General features: G+C 42.4%; 1 protein-coding gene across 1 annotated transcript in view; it reads left to right on the top strand.

Annotated features, from left to right (window-relative positions):
• The window catches only part of Ttc17 (tetratricopeptide repeat domain 17), a 104,810-nt gene that overhangs the window by 22,991 nt on the left and 60,688 nt on the right, over positions 1-21,131 (top strand). The window contains exons 3-15 of the mRNA XM_051144204.1: positions 3,947-4,116; positions 4,732-4,843; positions 5,052-5,183; positions 6,688-6,797; positions 7,408-7,552; positions 7,977-8,116; positions 10,506-10,666; positions 12,945-13,057; positions 15,392-15,538; positions 17,549-17,664; positions 17,820-17,985; positions 19,569-19,646; positions 19,771-19,995. Of these exons, the coding sequence (XP_051000161.1) occupies positions 3,947-4,116; positions 4,732-4,843; positions 5,052-5,183; positions 6,688-6,797; positions 7,408-7,552; positions 7,977-8,116; positions 10,506-10,666; positions 12,945-13,057; positions 15,392-15,538; positions 17,549-17,664; positions 17,820-17,985; positions 19,569-19,646; positions 19,771-19,995 (1,815 nt within the window). The remainder of the gene's footprint in view (positions 1-3,946; positions 4,117-4,731; positions 4,844-5,051; positions 5,184-6,687; positions 6,798-7,407; positions 7,553-7,976; positions 8,117-10,505; positions 10,667-12,944; positions 13,058-15,391; positions 15,539-17,548; positions 17,665-17,819; positions 17,986-19,568; positions 19,647-19,770; positions 19,996-21,131) is intronic.

Genomic DNA, 21,131 nt, shown 5'->3' with positions numbered 1-21,131 from the left:
AAAGTTATACAATGAAATATGATGTCTGCCCCCCCATTTCCCACTCTATAACTCCTCTCATATCCCCTCAACATTTCTTCCTCCCAGCTTTATGTTGTTTGTTTTTAAAAACTACTAAGTTCAGTTAATGCTGCCAATGTAATAGGCTCATGAGTGTGGGAAACCCACAGGGACCATATCCTCAGTAAAGAGTCACTCTTCTTCCCCCAGCAACACTCACTACCACCGCTCCTTAGCACAAGATAGGACCTTGAGCCCATATGTGCCCTGTCTGTGCTGAGAATCTGGCTACCTTGTGCGTGTGTAGGTACCACAGCTCCTGTGAGATCCTGATGGTGACCTCACATCATATCCAGAAGACGCTATCTCACCGCTCCGTCCCCATCCTCTGCCCATCCTCTGCTCATACATTCTTCCTGCCTCCTCTCCACGGTGTGTCTAGTTCTTGGTGCACTGAGCATTTATACTGATGGTTTGTTTAGGGCTGAGCAGTCTCTTGTTCTCAGCATCACACACAAAGCTCCATTCAGTGCTGCCCCCTACAGGAAGCAGCTTCCCTCACCAAGGTTGAGGACAGCTCAGGCCTGTCCGTGCCGGGAGCTGGGCTGACCTGGATAGTTGGTTTCTGATGCAAGCAAGGATTTAAAACTGATTTCAAAAAGAGGGAAGAAAGAAGCAATTGTGTACTTGAACATGGGCTAGGTATTTAATATTAAGAGATTACTATTTTAAATATGTGGCAATGGTAGTTTTAGGTTTCTAAGTTACTTTCTTTCAGAAACAAAAAAAACCATTTACTGATAAAAAATTAAAATGGGGGTGGGGTTGGGCAAGAGATTGCTCAGCAGTTAAGAGCACTGACTGCTATTCCAAAAGACCAGGGTTCAATTCCTAGGACCCAGAGTGGGGCACACAATTATCTATAAATGTAGCTCTAGGGGATCCAGTGCCCTGTATGCATGGGGTACATGACCTCTGGCCTCCACACTACACACATACACACACACACACACACACACAGAGAGAGAGAGAGAGAGAGAGAGAGAGAGAGAGAGAGAGAGAGAGAGAGAGAGAGAAACGCAAATCTTTAAAAGTTAAAAATTCTCAGTGCCATTCTCATGAAGGAAAGTTGGACGCTCAAGGAAGACCAGCCAAGCAATAAGAACAAGGCTGTTGAAAGTTTGACTGACTGGTTGGCAAGATGGCCCAGAGGGTAAAAGTGCTTGCCATGCAAGCCTGACACTAGAAATGGACCCCTGGAATCCACTGTGGAAGGAGAGACCAACTCTGAAAGTTATTCTTTGACCTCCACATGTAAGCCAGTGGAGACACAGATACACATCACCACCACCACCATCACCACCACCATCATCATCATCAAACTAAAATTTTTAAGTAAAAACGTTCTGAAAAATCACCTTTGTTTACATTCCATTGACCAGAGAAAATTACATGGCAAAGTTTGTTATAAACATTAGAAAAAGAGTGGAGTTGGGAGGAAACATTGGAAACACATCATAGGATATGGAATATGCTCTTTTTAATAAGAAAATCTCCTTTTCGAGAGAGTTTTAATCTTATTTTTAATTGTGTGTATACATGTGTCTTTTTGTGGGGAGGTATGCATATGAGGGCAGGTGCCCCTGAGACCAGAAGAGGACATCAGATCCCCAGGAGCTGGAGGTACAGCTGCTTGGGAGCACCTGATGGAAGTGCTGGCAGCTGAACCCAGGTCCTCTGGGAGAGCAGTTATGCACTTGTAATTACTGAAATATCTCTCCAGCCCCTTGTGCTTTTTGAGACAGGATCTCATGAAGCCCAGGCTGACCTTGAACTTGCTGTGTGGCTGAAGCTGGCCTTGAGTTTCTGATCCTCTTGGTTTTACCTCCCAGGTGTTGGGATTACAGGTCCACGTCATCTCACCTGGCTGGAACAAAAAAACTTGATAGCTAAACCTACAGTTTGGGTCTTGACTCTCTGGGATTTTTACCATGTCTCCGATCTATAAGCCTAGTACCAGGCTGACAGAGAAGCCACTGCCTGTATAGTAGCTTTCTCAGTAGCTAAAGTAAAACATACTGATACCTACCAGGGCACTACAGGACTTCTCATATCCTGTTGTGTGGGTCTGAGTCCACAGAACAATGGTGTAAAATTATCTTATTAGGGGCAGGACACAGGGAGTGTGATGCAGCCAGTCACAGGCACAGGACCTCCTGTGAGAGTTAAAACCAGATGATATGTCATGCCCATCAGAGCACATCAAATAAAAAGTTAGAGTAAGGGTATGGACTCTGTCGTGGTCTGCTGGTAGAACTTTTATAGTCTTGGGGAGCAGATTTGACAGAGTCTAAGTCAGATACAGGGCTGGTTAGATGGCTCAGAGGATAAAGGTCCTGCTAAGCCTCATGACTTGAGTTCAGTCCCGGGAACTGACAAGATGAAGGGAGACAACTGGCTTCCCACATGCTGGCCTCTGACCTTCACGCACCTAGTTATTTGCCTGCTAGAATTCTTGTACCACACATTGGGCAAGGCGATTAGGGGAAAGTAAACTGAGTCCCCCGCACCATTCACTCCTCTGCTAGGGGTGGAACTTCAGGAGCCCCTCCTCAAACCTTGCTGGGATCTTCACTGGCTTGGCCTTGTGAGTGCGTCCCAGCTCCTGTGAGGTTAGGTGTGCAGGAGCCTGGCCCATCTGGAGCACACTCTTTCACAGTGTTCTCTGGCTCAGGCTCTTACAGTCTTTCAGCCCCTCCTCTGTGATAAGAGCCTTGGAGGAGAGTGGGATACAGCTGTCCCAAATAGGGCCAAGCACTCCATAGTCTCCTGTTGTCTGCACCTGACCAATTGTGGTTCTGTTACTCGCCATCCATGGGAGGAAGAAGTTTCTCTGATGAAGGCTGATAGATGCTGGCCTGCCCAGATACAAGTGTTTGGCTCAATTACCTGTTGTTTGTGTTTGTGTGTCAGATGGCATGTGAGTAAGGCGTGCATGGGCACCAGAAGAGGGCATCAGATCCCTTATCGGCTGTTGTGAGCCAACTAATGTGAATGCTAGGAACTGAACTCAGGTACTCTGGAGGAGAAGCAAGTGCTCTTAAGTACTGAGCCACCTTGGCAGCCCCTACTGTTTTGTTTGTTTTTAAGGAAAAAAGTGTAGAGAAGCAACCTAGCATTAACAAAAAAATTAATATGGTTTAATACATACACTCACATGGAAAATATAGAGCTATAATGATGGATACAGACAAATCTGAAAATATAGTGTTAAGTTTAACACGGTGTACAGCAGTACATCAACATAAGGCCATTTATATAAAAAGCTGAGTTTTTTTATTTTACATCAATTCACACGTTATCAAAATAATACTTTAAGAGAGAAACAGAACAGGTGGATTGTACATCTGGATACTGTTCAGAGAGGGTGGTGTGTGTCCACTGGGGTAATTAAGGGCGTTCAGAATCTGTGCCTGCCCATGACTAGGCCAGCGCTCCTTACATTCTCCTGCGGCTCCGTTGGCATCCGGCTGAAGTATTGTTAGTCCATTTTTTCTTCTAACTTACGTTTGTGTTTGACTGTGTCTGTGTGCACGTGTGTATGAGCACAGGCACATGCATAAAGGCATGAAAGTTAAAAGGCAATTTGTAGGAAGTCTTCCTGCTCTACCATGTGAGTTCTGGGATTGGTCAGATGTGCAGGCCTGGCGGCAGGTGCCTTTACCTGCTGAGCCTTCTCACGGCTCCCCATTGCCCTTTGCTTTTCTTGTTTGTTTGTTTTTGTTTTTATTTTGAGACAGGGTTTCTCTGTGTAGCCTTGGCGGTCCTAGACTGGCTGTGTAGACCAGGCTGGCCTCAAACTCACAGTGATCCACCTGCCTTTGCCTCTGTGGTGCTAGGATTAAGGAGTGCGCCACCACACCCGGCTGTGTTTTTATTTTAACAGAAACAATTAGTTGCTCAAAAAATTCACATAGAAGAGAACGAGGACAGAGACACAGGACTGGAGCAGAGACACAATAAGGAGGATCCTGACTGCATCAAGGCCAAGGTGCCCTTGGGAGACCTGGACCTGTACGATGGCACGTACATAACTTTGGAGAGCAAGGACATCAGGTAAAGCAGTTTTCTTTCCAAGACTAAAATTGTCCTGAATCAGTAAGAAAGAAGTTCCTGGATAAGAGATAAGGTTTCATCATGGATGAGTTTATTGAAATTTCAAAGTTCAAAATGCACAGTGTATGGAGAAAGCTTGCAAACCGGTTAGATGTATTTTATACCATGATATAACACTAAGCTGTTTACCTCAAAAACAAAACACAAGTGCCCAGTAAACATGTGGAAATATTTCTCAGAACTTATGAACACAGTTTAAAACAGTTTTGTCTACCATACTACAAAAAGGTCTTTAAGATCAGCAGCTAGAAGCACAAAACGGGCTTTCGGTGCCCTTTGGCGTGCTTTGACAGTTCTAGAAAGGACATAGCCATTATTTACCAGACTTTAAAAGACCACCATCTTAGCTACTCCTGTTTTCCGACTCTTGTCTCCTTTAATTTGATCTCCTTGAACATTTGACTTTTCATGGCAGCTGTGTGGAAAGGTACAAATAAATGTTGGCTAAGTAATGGTGCTTATAAGGTCCAGATGCAGGGAGGAGGTGAGAAAAATAGATGTTTCTCAAAGCACTGTTTTCACTTCTTGCATTCACTGGCTGCTGCTTGATTTTAGGCCTGAGGACTTCATAGACACAGAGTCTCCCGTCCCTCCAGACCCAGAGCAGCCTGACTGCACTGAAATTTTAGAGCTTCCATATAGTATACATGCTTTCCAGCACTTACGGGTAAGTAGAGAACTGTATGGGGGACGGATTTTTTTTTTCTTTTATTTGGTCTCATACTTATAAAAAGTATTTTCCTTCTCACAAGCTACTTTATAATTTTACCTTTGCTTCTTATATCTTAAAAATACTTAGAAATAAGTGCTAAAGGATACTGAGTTTCTTACGACATATTTTTTTTAACTGTTCTTCAAATTGTCTTCTCCTTTAGGGTGTACAAGAGAGAGTTAATCTATCTGCCCCTCTCTTACCTAAAGAAGATCCAATCTTCACATATTTATCTAAGCGCTTAGGAAGAAGTATCGACGACATAGGTCACCTCATTCATGAAGGCCTACAGAAGGTGAGTCACCCAGGAGCTGACTGAGCTAGGAGGCTCTGTGTGCCCAAGGATGTGTTCCAATCAGGACACTTGATTTGCTTGTTCCCCTAAAGGAAGATCCAGAGTTATTATTACACTGGTAAAAAGTATAGTGTTCAGAAGGAAACAGAGACATGAGTAGTTGTTTACTTTACCAAGAAGAGATACTGGAAAAATTTATTTAAACTAATTCTTGAAAGAAAAAGAAAGAAAGAAAGAAAGAAAGAAAGAAAGAAAGAAAGAAAGAAAGAAAGAAAGAGGAAGAGCCAGAGAGAGAGAGCCAGCAAGCTGGCTGGATTACATCAGTTCAGTTTATAAGAAAGTTGACCATGGATGCATCTGTGCACGATGCTCATTACCACTGTTCTTCCCCAGACAGTTACCACTATAATCTGTAGTTTTCTCACAAGAACTTCTACCTGGTAGTGTGTGCCTATAGTCTCAGCTATTCCTAAGGCTGAGTTGGGAGACTCCTAAACCCACCAGTTCAAGGCCAGCATGGGCAACACAGAGAGACCCTAGCTCCAGAAACTAAAGGAAGAAAAAAGAAAGGAAGAAAGGAAAAAAAAAAAAAAAAAAAAGGAATCACATAGCATGAGCCTAGAGTGTAGCTGTGTTGCTCAGGCAAGTGTGGGAACTGAGAAGGTACTTGTTGCTCTTTCCTTCCCTGCCCTAAGGAGCACTAGGCTGAGGGTGGAGCTCAGCTGATGCAGTGCTTACCTAGCCCTAAAGAGGCCCTAGCTTCCAGCTTCAACATTGCATAAACCAGGTGTGGTGGCCGGTGCCTGTTGTAAGTCCATATTCTGGAAACAGGCAGGAGCATCAGAAGTTTACAGCCATCCTTGACTACATAGCAAGTGTGAGGCCAGCTGGGGCTACATGAGACCTTGTCTCAAGGAGAAAATACGGTCCTGCTTCTAAGCAGTAGTAATTATAGTGGTATTAGATAAAATATATTATTACAACACTTAAGTTTATCTTACTCAGATATCTGTATATCAAAAGAGGAATTTTTGAACAAAAGAAAATAGGTTTATTTTCAAGTGTGTTATTTAGTTATTTTTATAGTGAAGTTACCCTCTCCAGCATGTCTTTCCAAAGGTGTGTTTGCATTCACAGAAGTTGAGGAATCAGGAAAATTGGGCTAGGATACTCACAACGCTGGTGATGACAGGACGTTGTGTGTATTTGTGTGGGTAAGTTCTCACTGTGAGGTCCAGTCTGACCTGGAACTTACCGTGTAGGCCCAATCAACCTCAGAGTCATGGCAATCCTCCTGCCTCAGTCTTCCACCATGGTTCTACAAGGCTCTTTGGACAAGTGTAGTGTGTTTTGCTACTTCCTGTGTTCTTATCACTATAGCTCACCTTCCCTTCTTCGTCTCGAGTTTCAGAAGAGCCAGGATTTTAATTGTGCTCATTTTGAACATCCTCGGTCAAAACAAAAGTCTTTGACTGTATTTGACTGTTGTTTTTTTCCTCTCTAGAACTCTTCTTCCTGGGTACTGTATAACCTGGCTTCGTTTTACTGGAGAATAAAAAATGAGCCATATCAGGTAGTCGAATGTGCCATGCGAGCGCTTCACTTCTCTTCTAGGTGAGATTCTTCTTTTTCAGGACCTCCTGAATACCCACGTCACAAACAACGATCACAGATGTCAGCAAGTCCAAAGTGAAAGCTGTGTAATAACACCATTCATTAAGGGGAAAAATACGTAAGGTAGAAATGCTGTGATTCACATGAGATATTAGTGCTAGCACAGAAACTGGAAGGATTAGCATGAGTTCAAACTACCTTTCTTTGTCTGTGTGAGTGGGTGTGGTGTATACGCACGGGCATGCACATAGGGATTGTACCCACACATTGCATATGTAGAGGCCAGAGGGCGTCATCAGATGTCTTCTTCTGTTGCTCTCCACCTTATTGTTAAGACAGAATCTCTCACTGAGCTTGAAGTTGGACATTTTTGCTAGATTAGTTGATTGGTTGTTTGGCTCCTAGGATCCTCCTATGCTTACAGTGACACTGCCACAACAGGCTTTTATGTGAGTGCTAAAGGTCCAAGCCAGGTCTTACTTTGTGGCAACACTTAGAGATATGCAGTTGAAGACGTAGCATCAGTAACGTAAAAATGAGACGTGAAAGAGGAGTGGTACAGGGTCACGGCATGTGCGCTCCGACCTCCAGCTGCATTTCTCTCTTCTAGGCACAATAAAGACATTGCTCTGGTCAATTTGGCCAATGTTCTACACAGAGCTCATTTCTCGGCTGATGCTGCTGTCGTGGTCCATGCAGCTCTGGATGACAGTGACTTCTTCACCAGCTATTACACACTGGGGAACATATATGCAGTAAATACTACTTTTTTGTTTGTTGTGCTAGAACAGTTGCTAGATGGGGGTGAGCTTTGTTTATTTTATCTTGTTTTTCTCTTTTCGTTTTTGTCTGAACAATGAAAATTAAGTAATTGGTGGGAAGGGGAAAAAACAGCTCAATACTGTGTCATAATGCTTTTTTTTTTTTTTTTTTTTTTTTTGGAATAAAACAAATACAAATACATAAAGTAAAATTCTAAACTACAGAATAACCCTCTTAAAGGTAGAAGGCCTTCCCAGCTGGAGTAGCCTGCCATTATGGGAATTGATCTAACAGTTTTCTCTCCACAATATGGTGGATGTGACTTCATAATCATGAGGCCTTGCACAGATGCAGCCAGCATGGTTAACGCTTCCTCCCTTGTGTGTATGTATGTGTGTGTTTGTTTTGTCTCCCCAGATGCTCGGCGAATATAACCACTCGGTGCTCTGTTACGACCACGCTTTGCAGGCCAAACCTGGGTTTGAGCAAGCTATTAAGAGGAAGCATGCTGTCCTGTGTCAGCAGAAACTGGAGCAGAAGCTAGAGGCCCAGCATAGGTAACCGGAAGCAGAAATGTCTCTGAAGCACCAGCACCACAGACTCGGGTTCGAACCGTGTCAAGTGGCGTCACCCTAACATGGTCAAAACAGTTGCGGAAGCTTCTTCATACGGCAGGTCCATCCCTGTTCATCAAATCCAAGTGGCGTAGCACGGTTCGGTGACAGCGCAGCCGACCGTCCAACATCATCAGTGCCAGTAACTAGAGAACATCTGTAATAAAGCTCTCAGTTTAGATCTTTACAATCTGTTTGTTCATGTGTTTTGAGAGACATGGTTTCCTTCTATAGCCCAGTGTCTTCGCTACTTTTCTACTGTTGTGAAGAGACACCATGGCCACAGCAACTTACGAAAGAGAGAGTTTCATTAGGGCTTGCTTACAGCATGACAAGCAGGCATGGCACTTGAGCACAAGCTGACCCGCAAGTAGCAGTCAGAGAGAGAGAGAGACCGAGCCTGGGGTGGGCTCTTGAAGCCACAATGACACACTTCCTCCAGCAAGGCTGCACCGCCTTATCCTCAAAACAGGTGCAGGACCTTCAAAGTATTCCAATATATGAGCCCGTGGGCTCCATTCTTACTCAAGCCACCACGTACTGTGTAGCCACCCACTATGTAGCTGTGTGCTCTCAGCAATCCTCCTGCCGTAGCCTCCCAAGTGCTGGGATCACAGGTGGGAGGCACTACCCCCAACTTTTGATCTTTTATTACTATCATGACACAGTGATGTTCTTGGGGAGGCTCTGGCTATGCAGGAATTTTGCTTCTTACAGTTTTATTTTAACAGTACAGTGTATCAGCACAATCACTTGTCTTACAGCATTTGATCTTTCTTCAAGCCTTTGGGTCAGACATTGCTCTTGGCCCATTTTCATTGGGTGTATATTGGACAGCAGTGGGACTCTTTTGTGCTTGATTCTATCAAGAATCTTAGCAAAGTATGTTTGCTTCCATAGATAATAAGGCCAGCTAAGAAACTCAATACGATTCAGAAGAAAAAAAAAAGTATTCCTCAAAATTAACCTTTACTAAAGAATTGAAGAGAGTCTTAGAGGTATTTAAACATGTGTTTGATCATGTCCTAATCCCCTTAAAGCATCATGTGGTGAGACAGAAGGGATGGTAGCTTGCTTCCTCATAACCAGCTTCTGTTCCCCTTGCTCAGACTGCGCCCTGGCTGAGTGTCTTCTAGCACTGCTCGCTTAGTACTCGAACTCACGCCCTCAGTCTTGGTCTAAATTCTCCATGTCACAATACAATGTATAATAAAGTTTCAGGGTTTCAATGTAATCAGGCAGCTGGCTCATTGAACTCAGATGGTGAAGAACAGCATGTCTCTGTCTTAAGGAACTAGAATATGAAACCAGGATAATGGCCCTAAGTCCTGTTCTGTCTTTAGACAGAATGAAAGTGAAAGGATGAAAGTGAGTGGCAGTGGAATATACATACATTGCCGTGATTAAAACACCATGACCAAAAGCATCTCGGGCAGGAAAGGGTTTATTGCATCTTAGAGCTTACAGTCTAAAATTGAGGAAAGTTAGAGCAGGAACATGGAAGTTAGAACTGAAGCAGAGGCCATGGCGGCGTGCTACCCAATCGTATGGAGCATTTTCTCACTTGTACTTCCTCTTAGATAACTCTACCTGGTGTCAAGTTGACATATAACTAGCCAGCACACATTCAGTTTTTAATTATTTATATGCATGTATTCATCTGTCTATCATGCAAGGAATCAAACCTAGGACTTGTACCTGCTAGGCAAGTTTTCTGACATATTTTCAACCCTCAGTTAATTTTAGGTGATTTATAGAGATATAAAAATGTGCATATTTATGGAATACTATGTGAGATTTTAATGCATGCATCCATTGTCCCCCGTCCACCTCTGTCTCTTTACCATAATGACATGTAAATATTTGAGGACATAGCATTTTCGGCTTAGGCAGCTGAGTGGGTGGCAGTGCTATTTTCTGTAGAGAAAGGAAAGATAAGAGAGCACATTTTACAGATAGTCCGGTTCAGTTGGGAAACACCCCACAGCAGACTCACTGCAGCTGCCTCTGCTCTGCCTCGCCCTCAGCTGTGGGCTCAGTTAGACGCTGGGAAGACAAGACAGGTGATTCCATTTTATGGCATCTGACAATACCAACCATTTGATTTTGAGATGTTGGGTTTAGGAAAAGGACTTTGCTTTCTCTCAAGTAAGAATTTAAAATTTAATGTTTCTCAAATATTAACTTAAAGAACAGCATTGTTATTCTTGAACTTGTGGTGTCGTTTTTACTTCTAACAATTACGGCTGGTAACCCTAAAGTTAACATCTTTAAGCAAGGTTTTAAAATTCATCACTGTTCAAGGTCCGTGTTTTTCTGATACTAAACCCAGGTCCCTGCAGAGGACCCTGAGCGAGCTGAAGGAGTACCAGAAGCAGCACGACCACTACCTGAGGCAGCAGGAGCTCCTCGAGAAGCACAAGCTCATGCAGGAGGAGCAGATCCTGCGGAACATCATCCACGAGACTCAGATGGCGAAAGAGGCACAGCTGGGTGAGTGTGCAGAGAGGCCGTCCCCCTTCGCGTGCTCGGCTGGCAGACTCTGTGTGGCCTTAAAGCCGTATGAAGTTGTATTTATGACTTTTCTAGATCTTTTTAAAATTTCTGTGTGTGTGTGTGTGTGCGCGTGTGCGTGTGTGCGTGCACGCGCATGTGTATACAGGCGAGTGTGCCTCAGTGCATGAGTGGAGATCAGAGGATAAACCAGGGGAGTCAGTTCTCTCCTTCCACCATGTGGGATCCAGGTGTTGAACTTGGGTCATCAGGCTTGGCAGCAAACTCAGGTAAAGACCTACTGAGCCATCTCTCAGCCTGACTTTCTTATATCTTTTTGCTTATATGTTTATTTTAGTTTTAGCTTATGTGTGTGCCGGTTTGTTTCTATACCATGTGCTTTCAAGTGCCTGCAGAGGCCAGAAATGGGCATGACACCTCCTGGAGCCAGAGTTATAGGCAGTTGAGAGCCACTAAGTGTGAGTGCTGGGAACCAGACCTGGGTCATCTTCTGCAAGAGCAGCATGTGCTTTTAACCACTGAGCATCTTTCCAGCCCCAGAAAGTCCCTAAATCTCAAAATCCAGACTCATCGCAACTGGTGTTCTAGGAGGCCTGAGATCTGCTTTCACCAACTTTTACTCCCATTTTGACATAAAAACCAATCTGCAAGTTCTTAGGGTTCTTGTATTCTTCAGCTTTAATGTGCATGCCATTTTCCGAGGGATCTTGAAACAGTGCGAATTGTGACGGATGTGTGAACTGAGGCCTGAGCCTCTGCCCTCATAGCAAACACTGCACAGCAGGCAGCAAGACCTTCTCTAAAGCAGGTGGTTCCCAACCTTCCTAACCCTTTAATCCAGTCCCTCATGCTGTGCTGACCCCCAACCATAAGATTATTTTGATTGCTACCTTGTAACTGTAACTGTGCTACTCTTATTAATTATAATATAAATATATGATAAGTGGCCCTGGGAAAAGGTCATTCAACCACTAAAGGGGTCATGACCCACAGTTTGAGAACTGCTGCTCTAAGCAGAGAGAGAAATGCCAGAAAACATACATGAATATTCTGCCAAAGCAAATGTTTTCCCCCTTGCTTTCATAAGAAGAAGAAGAAGAAGAAGAAGAAGAAGAAGAAGAAGAAGAAGAAGAAGAAGAAGAAGAAGAAGAAGAAGAAGAAAATTTAGAAATAGGAATTAGGAATTTCGACTAGAATTAGTAGGAAATATTCTCCTCAGGTGGTAAATTTTAGCCTAGGACAATAGATAAGTTGCAAGGGAATTCCAAACCCATTTCCATGGTTGTACATAGAATTGCTCATGTGCACTGTTGGTTGTTGGATGGTTGCTGGTTTTTTTTTTGGAGAGGGTAATGCATAGCTTTTATTAACGTTTCTTGACGTCTGTTTCCTAAAAAATAGAACCATTAATCTAGAGGAACTTAGGTTGGCAAGACATAGATGATTTGATTAAATTCAGACAATTTTATTTGTTATTAAATTCCTAGGGAACAGATATGACAACCCAGCAACAGAATAAAGTCAGAGAATGCTTCCCTCCTCTCTGATGAGTGTGTTCACGGAGGACTATTGAGCATTGGACCTTTGCTGTGACCATTTGTCGTCCATTTTACAGGCCCTCTAGTGGTATATCTTTGCCATTTTGAAAAAGGATTATTTCGTGATCTATCTGTAGTAAATGGGACCTGAGCTCTTATGTAGGCATCTGAAACAAGATTAGGAACTATAGAGAGCAGATTCTCCCTGCAGAGCCAGATGGCGGAGTCTCTTCAAACCGTGTTATCAAGACAGACAGGACATAGTTGCTGGAATGAGTAACTTGTGTAGTTCATCTCTTCTCGCTTTTTATAGGGAGAAACTGGAACTTTAAAGGTTTATTTATAGCCAGGTGAATGGGGGTGGGGAGAGTATGTGCAGCATATGACTACAGGTGTCCTCATCAGCCAGAGGCTTCAGATCTACTGGTACTGGAGTTCTAGTGCCTGCGAGCCACCTGACGTGAGTGCTGAGACCCAAGCCCAGGCCACCCGGGAGAACAGTGTGTGCTCCTAACTGCTTAACCATCTCTCCAGTCCCAGGCCAGACTTCTTTAATTATTTCATTTAATTATCCATTAATAAGTGTTTATCTGTGTAGATAGCTTGAATACTCCTAAGAAAGAGGCACAAGATTAAAACTGAATAACTTACACAAAGAAAAAGCATGCCGTCCCTGTGTGACCTGACTCATCATTTTGTGTAACTTGTTCTTGCCCCAGGAAACCATCAGATATGCCGCCTGGTGAACCAGCAGCATAGTTTACACTGCCAGTGGGACCAACCTGTGCGCTACCATCGAGGAGATATCTTTGAAAATGTGGACTATGTTCAGGTCCTTTTCTTGGTCTTTACTATCACTTGTGTATAAATAATATGTTTTATTCCTTTGACTTTTGTAAATTCAATTGCTAAAATGTGTGACTACCACTTAAAGCTTTTAAGATTTTTATTGTTTATTATTATATGTATGAATGCAGATTGTGTTGTAAATTATCAGTTGCATGGATAACATTTCATTTTCCAAAGTACTAGCACTGTGTCTACATTCATGTGCTTTTGATTCTTCTGTCTTTGCTATGGGATCTAGAATTAAGCTGTGACTGGTGTTTCACTCAGCTTTAATTTATCCTTCTGAGGCAGTGGTCCTCAACCCTCCTAATGCTGCGACCCTTTAATACAGTTCCTCATGTTGTGCTGACCCCAACCATAAAAATATTCTGTTGTTACCTCATTACTGTAGCTTTGCGACTGTTATGGATCATAATGTAGATATGTGATATGTGACCCCAGAGGGGCTATGACCCACAGGTTGAGAACTGCTGTTCTAAAGTATTATTTAAATGTGGAAGAGAGAACGATCTCTTTCCTAAAGTCTCATTATATTGCCCCACCAGAAATGCCAACAAAATTACACTGCCTCAAAAAAAAAAAAAAAAAAAAGTACTAAATAAGCACCATTGCTAGGCATGTGCTTTCTCTTACCTGTCTCTGTATGCATACATACAGAACACACACATACTCATGCATACCATCACATGCAGCCATTCCAGGCTATTTTGGAAGAAATAATATATAAATACAATTATACTGAGTGGTATGAAACTGTAGCTCAGTGAGTGATACAGGGAGCATGCACAACCAGATCAGCAATCATAAAAAAGATATAAAAAACAAACCCAACATTTACCCTATCCTTCATAGGAACCACTGTGCACTGTCCTAGATTATTTTCTAGAGACAAACTGTTAAAATATGACTTGGGAAAGCATTTCTAGGGGAGCAAACCATAAGCTAGTTTGAGCCCTTTACCTGGACAAACCCCAGACAACATTACTAGTAACAGTAAGAAACAAGGATATATTGGCCTTTCAGGAAGGGCAGCAGCAATATGGAGCAGACACTCCTGTGATGTCCATGGACCAGCTGCTAGCATTCCTCCATGTTTGGCTTTCAAGACAGTGAATAAAGAGTCCTACCACTGAGAATGTAGCTCCGTCGTAAGCTCAAGCACTCTACAAAGGTTTAGAAATATGACTAAAGGGCTGGGCGTGGTGGCACACGCCTTTAATCCCAGCATTTGGGAGGCAGAGGCAGGTGGATTGCTGTGAGTTCGAGGCCAGCCTGGTCTACAAAGCGAGTCTAGGATAGCCAAGGCCACACAGAGAAACCTTGTCTTGAAAAAAAGAAAGAAAGAAAGAAAGAAATACGACTGAAGTCTAGTGTGGCTTCTGATGTCCTGCTGGTTTCAGTTATCTTGCTTCTGTGTAGCAGAAGAGTGTGTTTCTATTCATAAAGCCTAGAGGTGCACAGTTAGCTTGCTTGTTCCTTTCTCTCAAGTCTTTCCTATCCATCCCTTCTGTGCTCCTTTTCTCATTGGCCATAGAAACCAGTAGAACTATGGTATCTGATAAGTGTATGTTTTATCTTGTTTTAAGGAAGGGGTGTGTGTGTGTGATGCTTTATTTTTCTAGTTCTCTTTACTGCTAAAGATTAAATTTGGAATTGGCAGTAGTATATAATTTCTAAATGATAGCCACATAAAATTCTTAAGAATACTTTAAAATTGTTATTGTTATTTTTCATGTGTATGAGTGTTTTGCCTGCATGTACATAATGTGTATCATGTGTGTGCCTGGTGCCTGCAGAGTGTATGAGATTCTCTGAACCTGACATTCCAGAGGTTGTGAGCTGCTATGTAGGTGCTGGGAACCTAGCCAGCTCCTCTGCAAGGGCAGTGAGTGCTCTTAACCACTGAGCTCTCTCCAGCCTCTAAGAATATGTTCTTCAGCTTCTTTAATTCTAACCAGAGTACTAATTTTATAGAATAATAACCATTTTGGTTTTGGCAGGAGGAGGAATAAATTGCCTACTTGGTTAATCACTGAATCTAAAGTTGGAAAACTATAAAAGAAAATAAAAGGACAGGAAAACAATCCATGTTTCTTTTCACCCTCTGTGGCAAAGCTGAGCAAGAGTTGTTAACTACCTGAGAAAATAACCGTTGGGGCATAGTTCTAAGAAGTCAATTTCCCATTGCTCATTGCTGACCTGCTTTCTGAATTTCTATTAGATTATTGATGAATGTTCACTACGAGTTTGATTTAAGTAAAGAATTCCTCATAACTCCATTTCTACTCACAATTTGATTAAAGTTCTCATTTTCTAGTTTGGTGATGATTCATCAACCTCCAGTATGATGTCTGTGAACTTCGATGTCCCTACGAATCAGAGTGATGTCAGTGACTCTATCAAGTCTTCTCCTGTAGCCCATTCTGTTCTCTGGGTCTGGGGCCGTGACTCTGATGCATACAGGGTAAGTGTGTAGAGAATGGTGAAGCAGTTTTCTCCGGCAGACATGGTCTAACAAAGCAGTGGCCTCCACTGCAGTGTTTCATGTGGCCCAACAATATTCAGCTAGTGCGGTGCGCATTAAGTGAAATTACTATTAAGTGGAAGGCATTCTGTTAGGGAATTATGGCGTCAGGAAACTCTTTCCTGGGTTCCTCACAATCAACTAGGGCAGATGAAAGCCCTGATTCCAGCTTTGCATGCGGGGTAATTAGTAGCTTGTGTCTTCTTCACTAGTACTGAATGCTAGGCTGATACTAGGATGTAGTAGATAAGCTTCTTGCCCTGTTGAAGCTTTATGCTAATGGACGGTGCATACAGTGGCCACATTGGTAAATGCATTTCTAGGCTACCACAAAAAAGTTGTATATTAGCTAGGTTGTATGCTAGCCAGGACATGAGAACAAAAATGTCTACTTTTTATTTAACATTAAATTTTCAGAAGTTAATTGGATGTTTATTCAAACAATTAATTCAGCCATTAGAGCTAATTATTATATAATGCAAAATCCTCATAGTTTGGTAGCTTCAAGGTATTAGCAGGTCTTTAGTGCAGTTAGTCATATGAAGGAAAGTGAACATTTTACACATTGCTAAAGGAATTGGCCGGAAGCTCAGACAAGAGGATTGCCTGAGTGTTGGAGCTGCCTTACTAAATGGATTATTAATTTTTGGCATTTATCCAAATGCCAAATGGTTGGGATTTGTTTGTTTTGTCAATATTATTTTCAGGTACAGGTCACAAATTGTGCTGCCAAACAAAGGATGTATCCCTTATTATACAAAGTCCAAAGATAGATAGCCTAAACTTGAGGCTCAGATGATCCCAAGTAGCCAGTGACATTACCAGTGACTTATTTCCTTCTCTCTTACGGTGCCAAGCACATAACTGGGGCAGCAGTCCTTTTGTTCACATGAGACTGCGACCTGCTACTCGTCATGCCACTAGTCTGTCCTTGTGTTTCCTTGGCTCAGCTAACGTAGACCTGTCCTGTACCTAGCCAGCCTGTGATGGATCAAAGCAGTAAATTAGACTAAGAATTGGTAGAAGAAATATTGTAAGATTAGGCAAAGCACCCACACTTATCTGAAAATATTACTTTTCTGTTCAGTCATCTTGTGTACTGTCTTAGTTGCTGTTCTGTTGACACCATGACCAAGGCAACTCTTATAAAAGAAAGCACTTAACTGGGGTTTGCTTACGTTTTCAGATGGTTAGTCCATTATCATCACAGGAGGGAGCATGGCTGCAGGCAGGGTGCTGGAAAAGTACATCCTGACCCTCAGGCAGAGAGGAAGACACTGGGTTTTGTGTGGACTTTTGAAATCTCACAGCCCACCTCTAGTGACATACTTCTTCCAACAAGGCCATAAATCCTAATCCTTCTAATCCTTTCAAATAGCACCACTCACTGATGACTAAGCATTCAAATTTATGAGCCTAAGGGGCCATACTTATTCAAACTACCACGAATACTTTAAAAATATTTTTAGATTTATTTTTCTTATTTTTATGTATATGAATGTTTTTCCTGCATGTATATATGTATATTACATGCATGAAGTGCCTATGTAAGACAGAAGAGGGCATCAGATCCCCTAGAACTGGAGATAGAAATAGTTATGAGCTGCCATGTGGGTGCTTATAATGGAACCTGGGTCCTCTAGAAGAGCACTCAGTGCTCTTAACCTCTGAACCATCACTCCAACCCCGAATATGCCTAAATTCTTTTAACAGTTCATTTAGCATGTTGAAATGTTGAGTTTAAAGTAAGCTATGAGAGCTGGGCGGTGGTGGCGCATGCCTTTAATCCCAGCACTCAAAAGACAGAGGCAGGTGGATCGCTGTGAGTTCAAGGCCAGCCAGGTCTACAAAGCAAGTCCAGGACAGTCAAGGCTACACAGAGAGACCCTGTCTGCCAAAACAAACCCAAAAAATTAAAGTAATCTATGAGAAGATTTGTTTCTTTCATAGGACAAACAACATATTCTTTGGCCTAAAAGAGCAGATTGTACAGACAGCTATCCCAGAGTTCCTCTTGGTGGGGAATTGCCAACGTATTTTCTGCCTCCGGAGAACAAAGGACTCAGGCAAGTGCTGATGGATTTGGCAACCACCTGACTCTGCATGATTGTCTTCTGGCGGTTCTTTGAGAGCACCAGCCTTGGACTTGAAAGGTTAAGTCTTTGTCTTGAACTCACCCAAACTTTGAAAATATGAATCTTGTTCCTTTTTCTTGTGCCAGGATCCACGAACTGACCAGTGATGATTATTCTTCAGAAGAGGAGGCCCAAACCCCTGACTGTTCCATAACTGACTTCAGAAAAAGCCACACTCTGTCCTACTTAGTCAAAGAATTAGAGGTCCGCATGGATCTGAAAGCCAAAATACCCGATGACCATGCACGCAAAGTAAGGCTCCCTCAGGCTGCTGTTCATTGCCGTCCATTCTGGGTGACTTCAGAAGCCTCTTAGCTGGAACAGAAACTTAAAGGAAGGGCCTTAGCTAGTTTCCCGTCTAAGAAACTAACATAGCATTAAGAATTGATGAGATGACTGAGGGGTCAGCCGTGCTTCTTATCAACAGAGCCTCCAGAGATGCTCCTTGGGGCTGCAGTGTATGGAGTCCAGCTGAGCACTGCAAGTCCCTCGAGCCCAGAGAATTCTTCTGAAGATGAGACACACGGGCCTCTCTATAATGGAGGTCATCCTGACTAGTCCAGTTTAGCTTTGAGCCCTCTGAGCTTCCACAGGTTTATATAATTAAGAGCTTGAAAGTTCTGCTCTGGCCTTGTCAGCCTTGCTCTGGCCCTATGTGGGGTCCTTAGGAATCTATTAATATGATAGCCCTTCAGCAAAATTATGAGTAAATTCTGTTAACACTGTTGCCTTTGTACCTATTAGTTGTGTATGCTACAAGTACTCTATTACTACATATGACTGGTTGTCTATTCCAGAGATAATATGTAGACTACCATATTTTAACAAATGTAACTACTATAAAACTACAAACAAAATAATCATCATCTTTTTATAAGAAAACAGACCATGCCAACTAATTTGTCTTTTGTTGTTGTTATTATTTTAAACTGTGTATAGTGACTACTTAGATTTAGTTCACATCCACTAAAGCAGGAAAATGACCGTTTACCAGGTACTGTTGTGGGTTCTGAGGACACAAAGATGGTTAAGGCATGACCTTTCTTTAGAGTTGCTCACAATTACATAAGCACTACAGAAGATACAGTAGCTGAATTGGGGGCGCGTGCTCTCCCGCTTGGGAAGAGTGCAGCGTTTTACTACATCCAGTATGTATCTTGTTGAATCTGGATGCTTTTTCATTAGATTCTACACACATAGGTTACCTTTAGTGGGAGAGAGTATATTACTGCAAAGAGAGACAGGAAGACAGATATACAGAGACAGAGAGAGGAAAGGGAGGGAGAATGTGTGTGTATCTTTTAATTTTTATAGTTGAAGGAAACTAGAGCATGTATGTGAGCCAGTGGATACTTGTTAGTGTGTTAATATACTCATGTCGCACGTATGATCCCACATGAGTGATTGATCTTGGGGATATGGAAATGCCGAAGTGGGTTAAATGTTTGCCACACAAGCATGGGGAGCCGAGGTCAGATCCCTGCGCCTGTGTAAAAGCTGGGCATGGTTTATAATCTCTCAATTGCTAAGGCTAGGTAGAGGCAGGAAGACTCCTGGCGTTTACTAGCCAGCTAGTCTAGCCAGTCAGTAAGTTCCAAGTTCAATGACAGACTGTATCTCAAAAAGTAGACAGTGGCAGAGGAGAGGACACCTCTGGTGTCCACATGTCACACATACACATGTATACACAGGAATGCCCACAAACAAAACACACACACACACACACACACACAAGAACTCTGTGGCACCCGTGTAAGGACTGCCATCAGAGAGATTCTTCTAGGTGTCTTCTCTGTTATTTTCAATTAAGCCAGTCTTCTTTTTGATATTTTCAGATTTTACTTTCCCGTATTAAAAACTATACTGTCCCAGAGGAAGAAATCGGGTCTTTCCTATTTCATGCTATTAACAAGGTAAGTCATTTGTTTGAGGCCTCTAAAACCTAAATACTTACAAAGTTTTTGATGTATTTATTAAAGATTCTATTTAGAGCCAGTACTCTACTTTCATCTAAGGGAACTGCTTTGATATTCTCAGCCAAATGCTCCTGTCTGGCTCATTCTGAACGAAGCAGGACTGTACTGGAGAGCGGTAGGAAACAGCACTTTCGCTATCGCCTGCCTTCAGAGGGCGTTGAACTTAGCTCCGCTTCAGTACCAGGACATTCCTCTTGTCAACCTGGCCAACCTTTTGATTCATTATGGCCTTCATCTGGATGCCACTAAGCTGCTCCTGCAAGCCCTGGCCGTCAACAGCTCCGAGGTGAGGCACTCCTTACTCGCTTTCTTACAGCTGTGTGTTGCGGTGAGAATAGCTTGGTTGTAGTGCGTGCCTTGTTTTAGCCTAGGAGGGATAAAAGAATGTCAGGTTTGCTTTTCAGAGTAGAGTTTATATATTCCAAGAAAATAAATAAATTATCAAAATATAATTTATTTATTTTAAGACAGAATCAGGCTCTTTAGCCAGAGCTCATCTCAGTTCATAATTCTCCTGCCTCAGGCTTCTGACCCAAGATTATATGTATGTACCACTGTGCTAGCTCTTTTCAAACTTGAATGAGTGAAATTTATAATGCTTATTTATCTTTTTTTAAATATACATGTAAATAAAACTTGTATAGCTATGAAAATATGCTGTCACTTTCTATGTCAGTCTGCAACACGTGGCTCTTATTCTATCCCACGCATTATTGAATGTTCCTTGCTCAGTACTATGCTATTTACAGATGCAATATGTAATTTATAGATATAGTTACATCTTCTGATGCACATTTAGAAACAGTTGTCTTGGTCAGAAATAATAAGCAGAAGACTGGGAATGTGGCTCAGTGGTAGTATGAACAACACCCTAGGTTCAGTGCCAAGGTGACACATATGGGTGACCGTGCCCAGCATGACTGCTTTGTTACTCTTAATTCTTTTTTTTTAAGGTACCACATTAAATTTGATGAACTACAGTTGTAATAGACAGCCACTTAAGTTGTCCTCACCTAACACCTTAATGATTATATCTTTTATCTGCAGAGAATCCTTTAGAAGTAGTGTGAAACTAAAATTTGAAATATATTACATGTTGCCCATTAAGAGTTCACATGTTTGCAAGTGAATTTTAAGCATAATGTTGTAAGCTCTATACTTTCTAGCAAGTCAGGTTGCTAGTCAGTCCATCAGATACTCGCCAGCGCTTGCTCTGCAGCAGACATGGTACAGTGAGAACAGATGGTATCCTTGTACCGAGATGTGTGGCATAGGCATGCCTTAGGAATGCCCAGTGCTGCTGTGGTCCGTGATGCCTCTGATGCTCACTTGCTGCTGCCACCAGCTAAGGCAGCTAGGTGACAGTTCTCTGAAGAAGGAAAAATCGAGCTCTCAGAGACAGTTGTCTTTCTATGCACTTAG

Source organism: Acomys russatus, chromosome 4 (genome assembly GCF_903995435.1).
Source record: "Acomys russatus chromosome 4, mAcoRus1.1, whole genome shotgun sequence".
Lineage (NCBI taxonomy): Eukaryota > Metazoa > Chordata > Mammalia > Rodentia > Muridae > Acomys > Acomys russatus.
The sequence above is the reverse complement of the archived record's forward strand: the minus strand, read 5'-3'. Positions and strand labels throughout refer to the sequence as shown.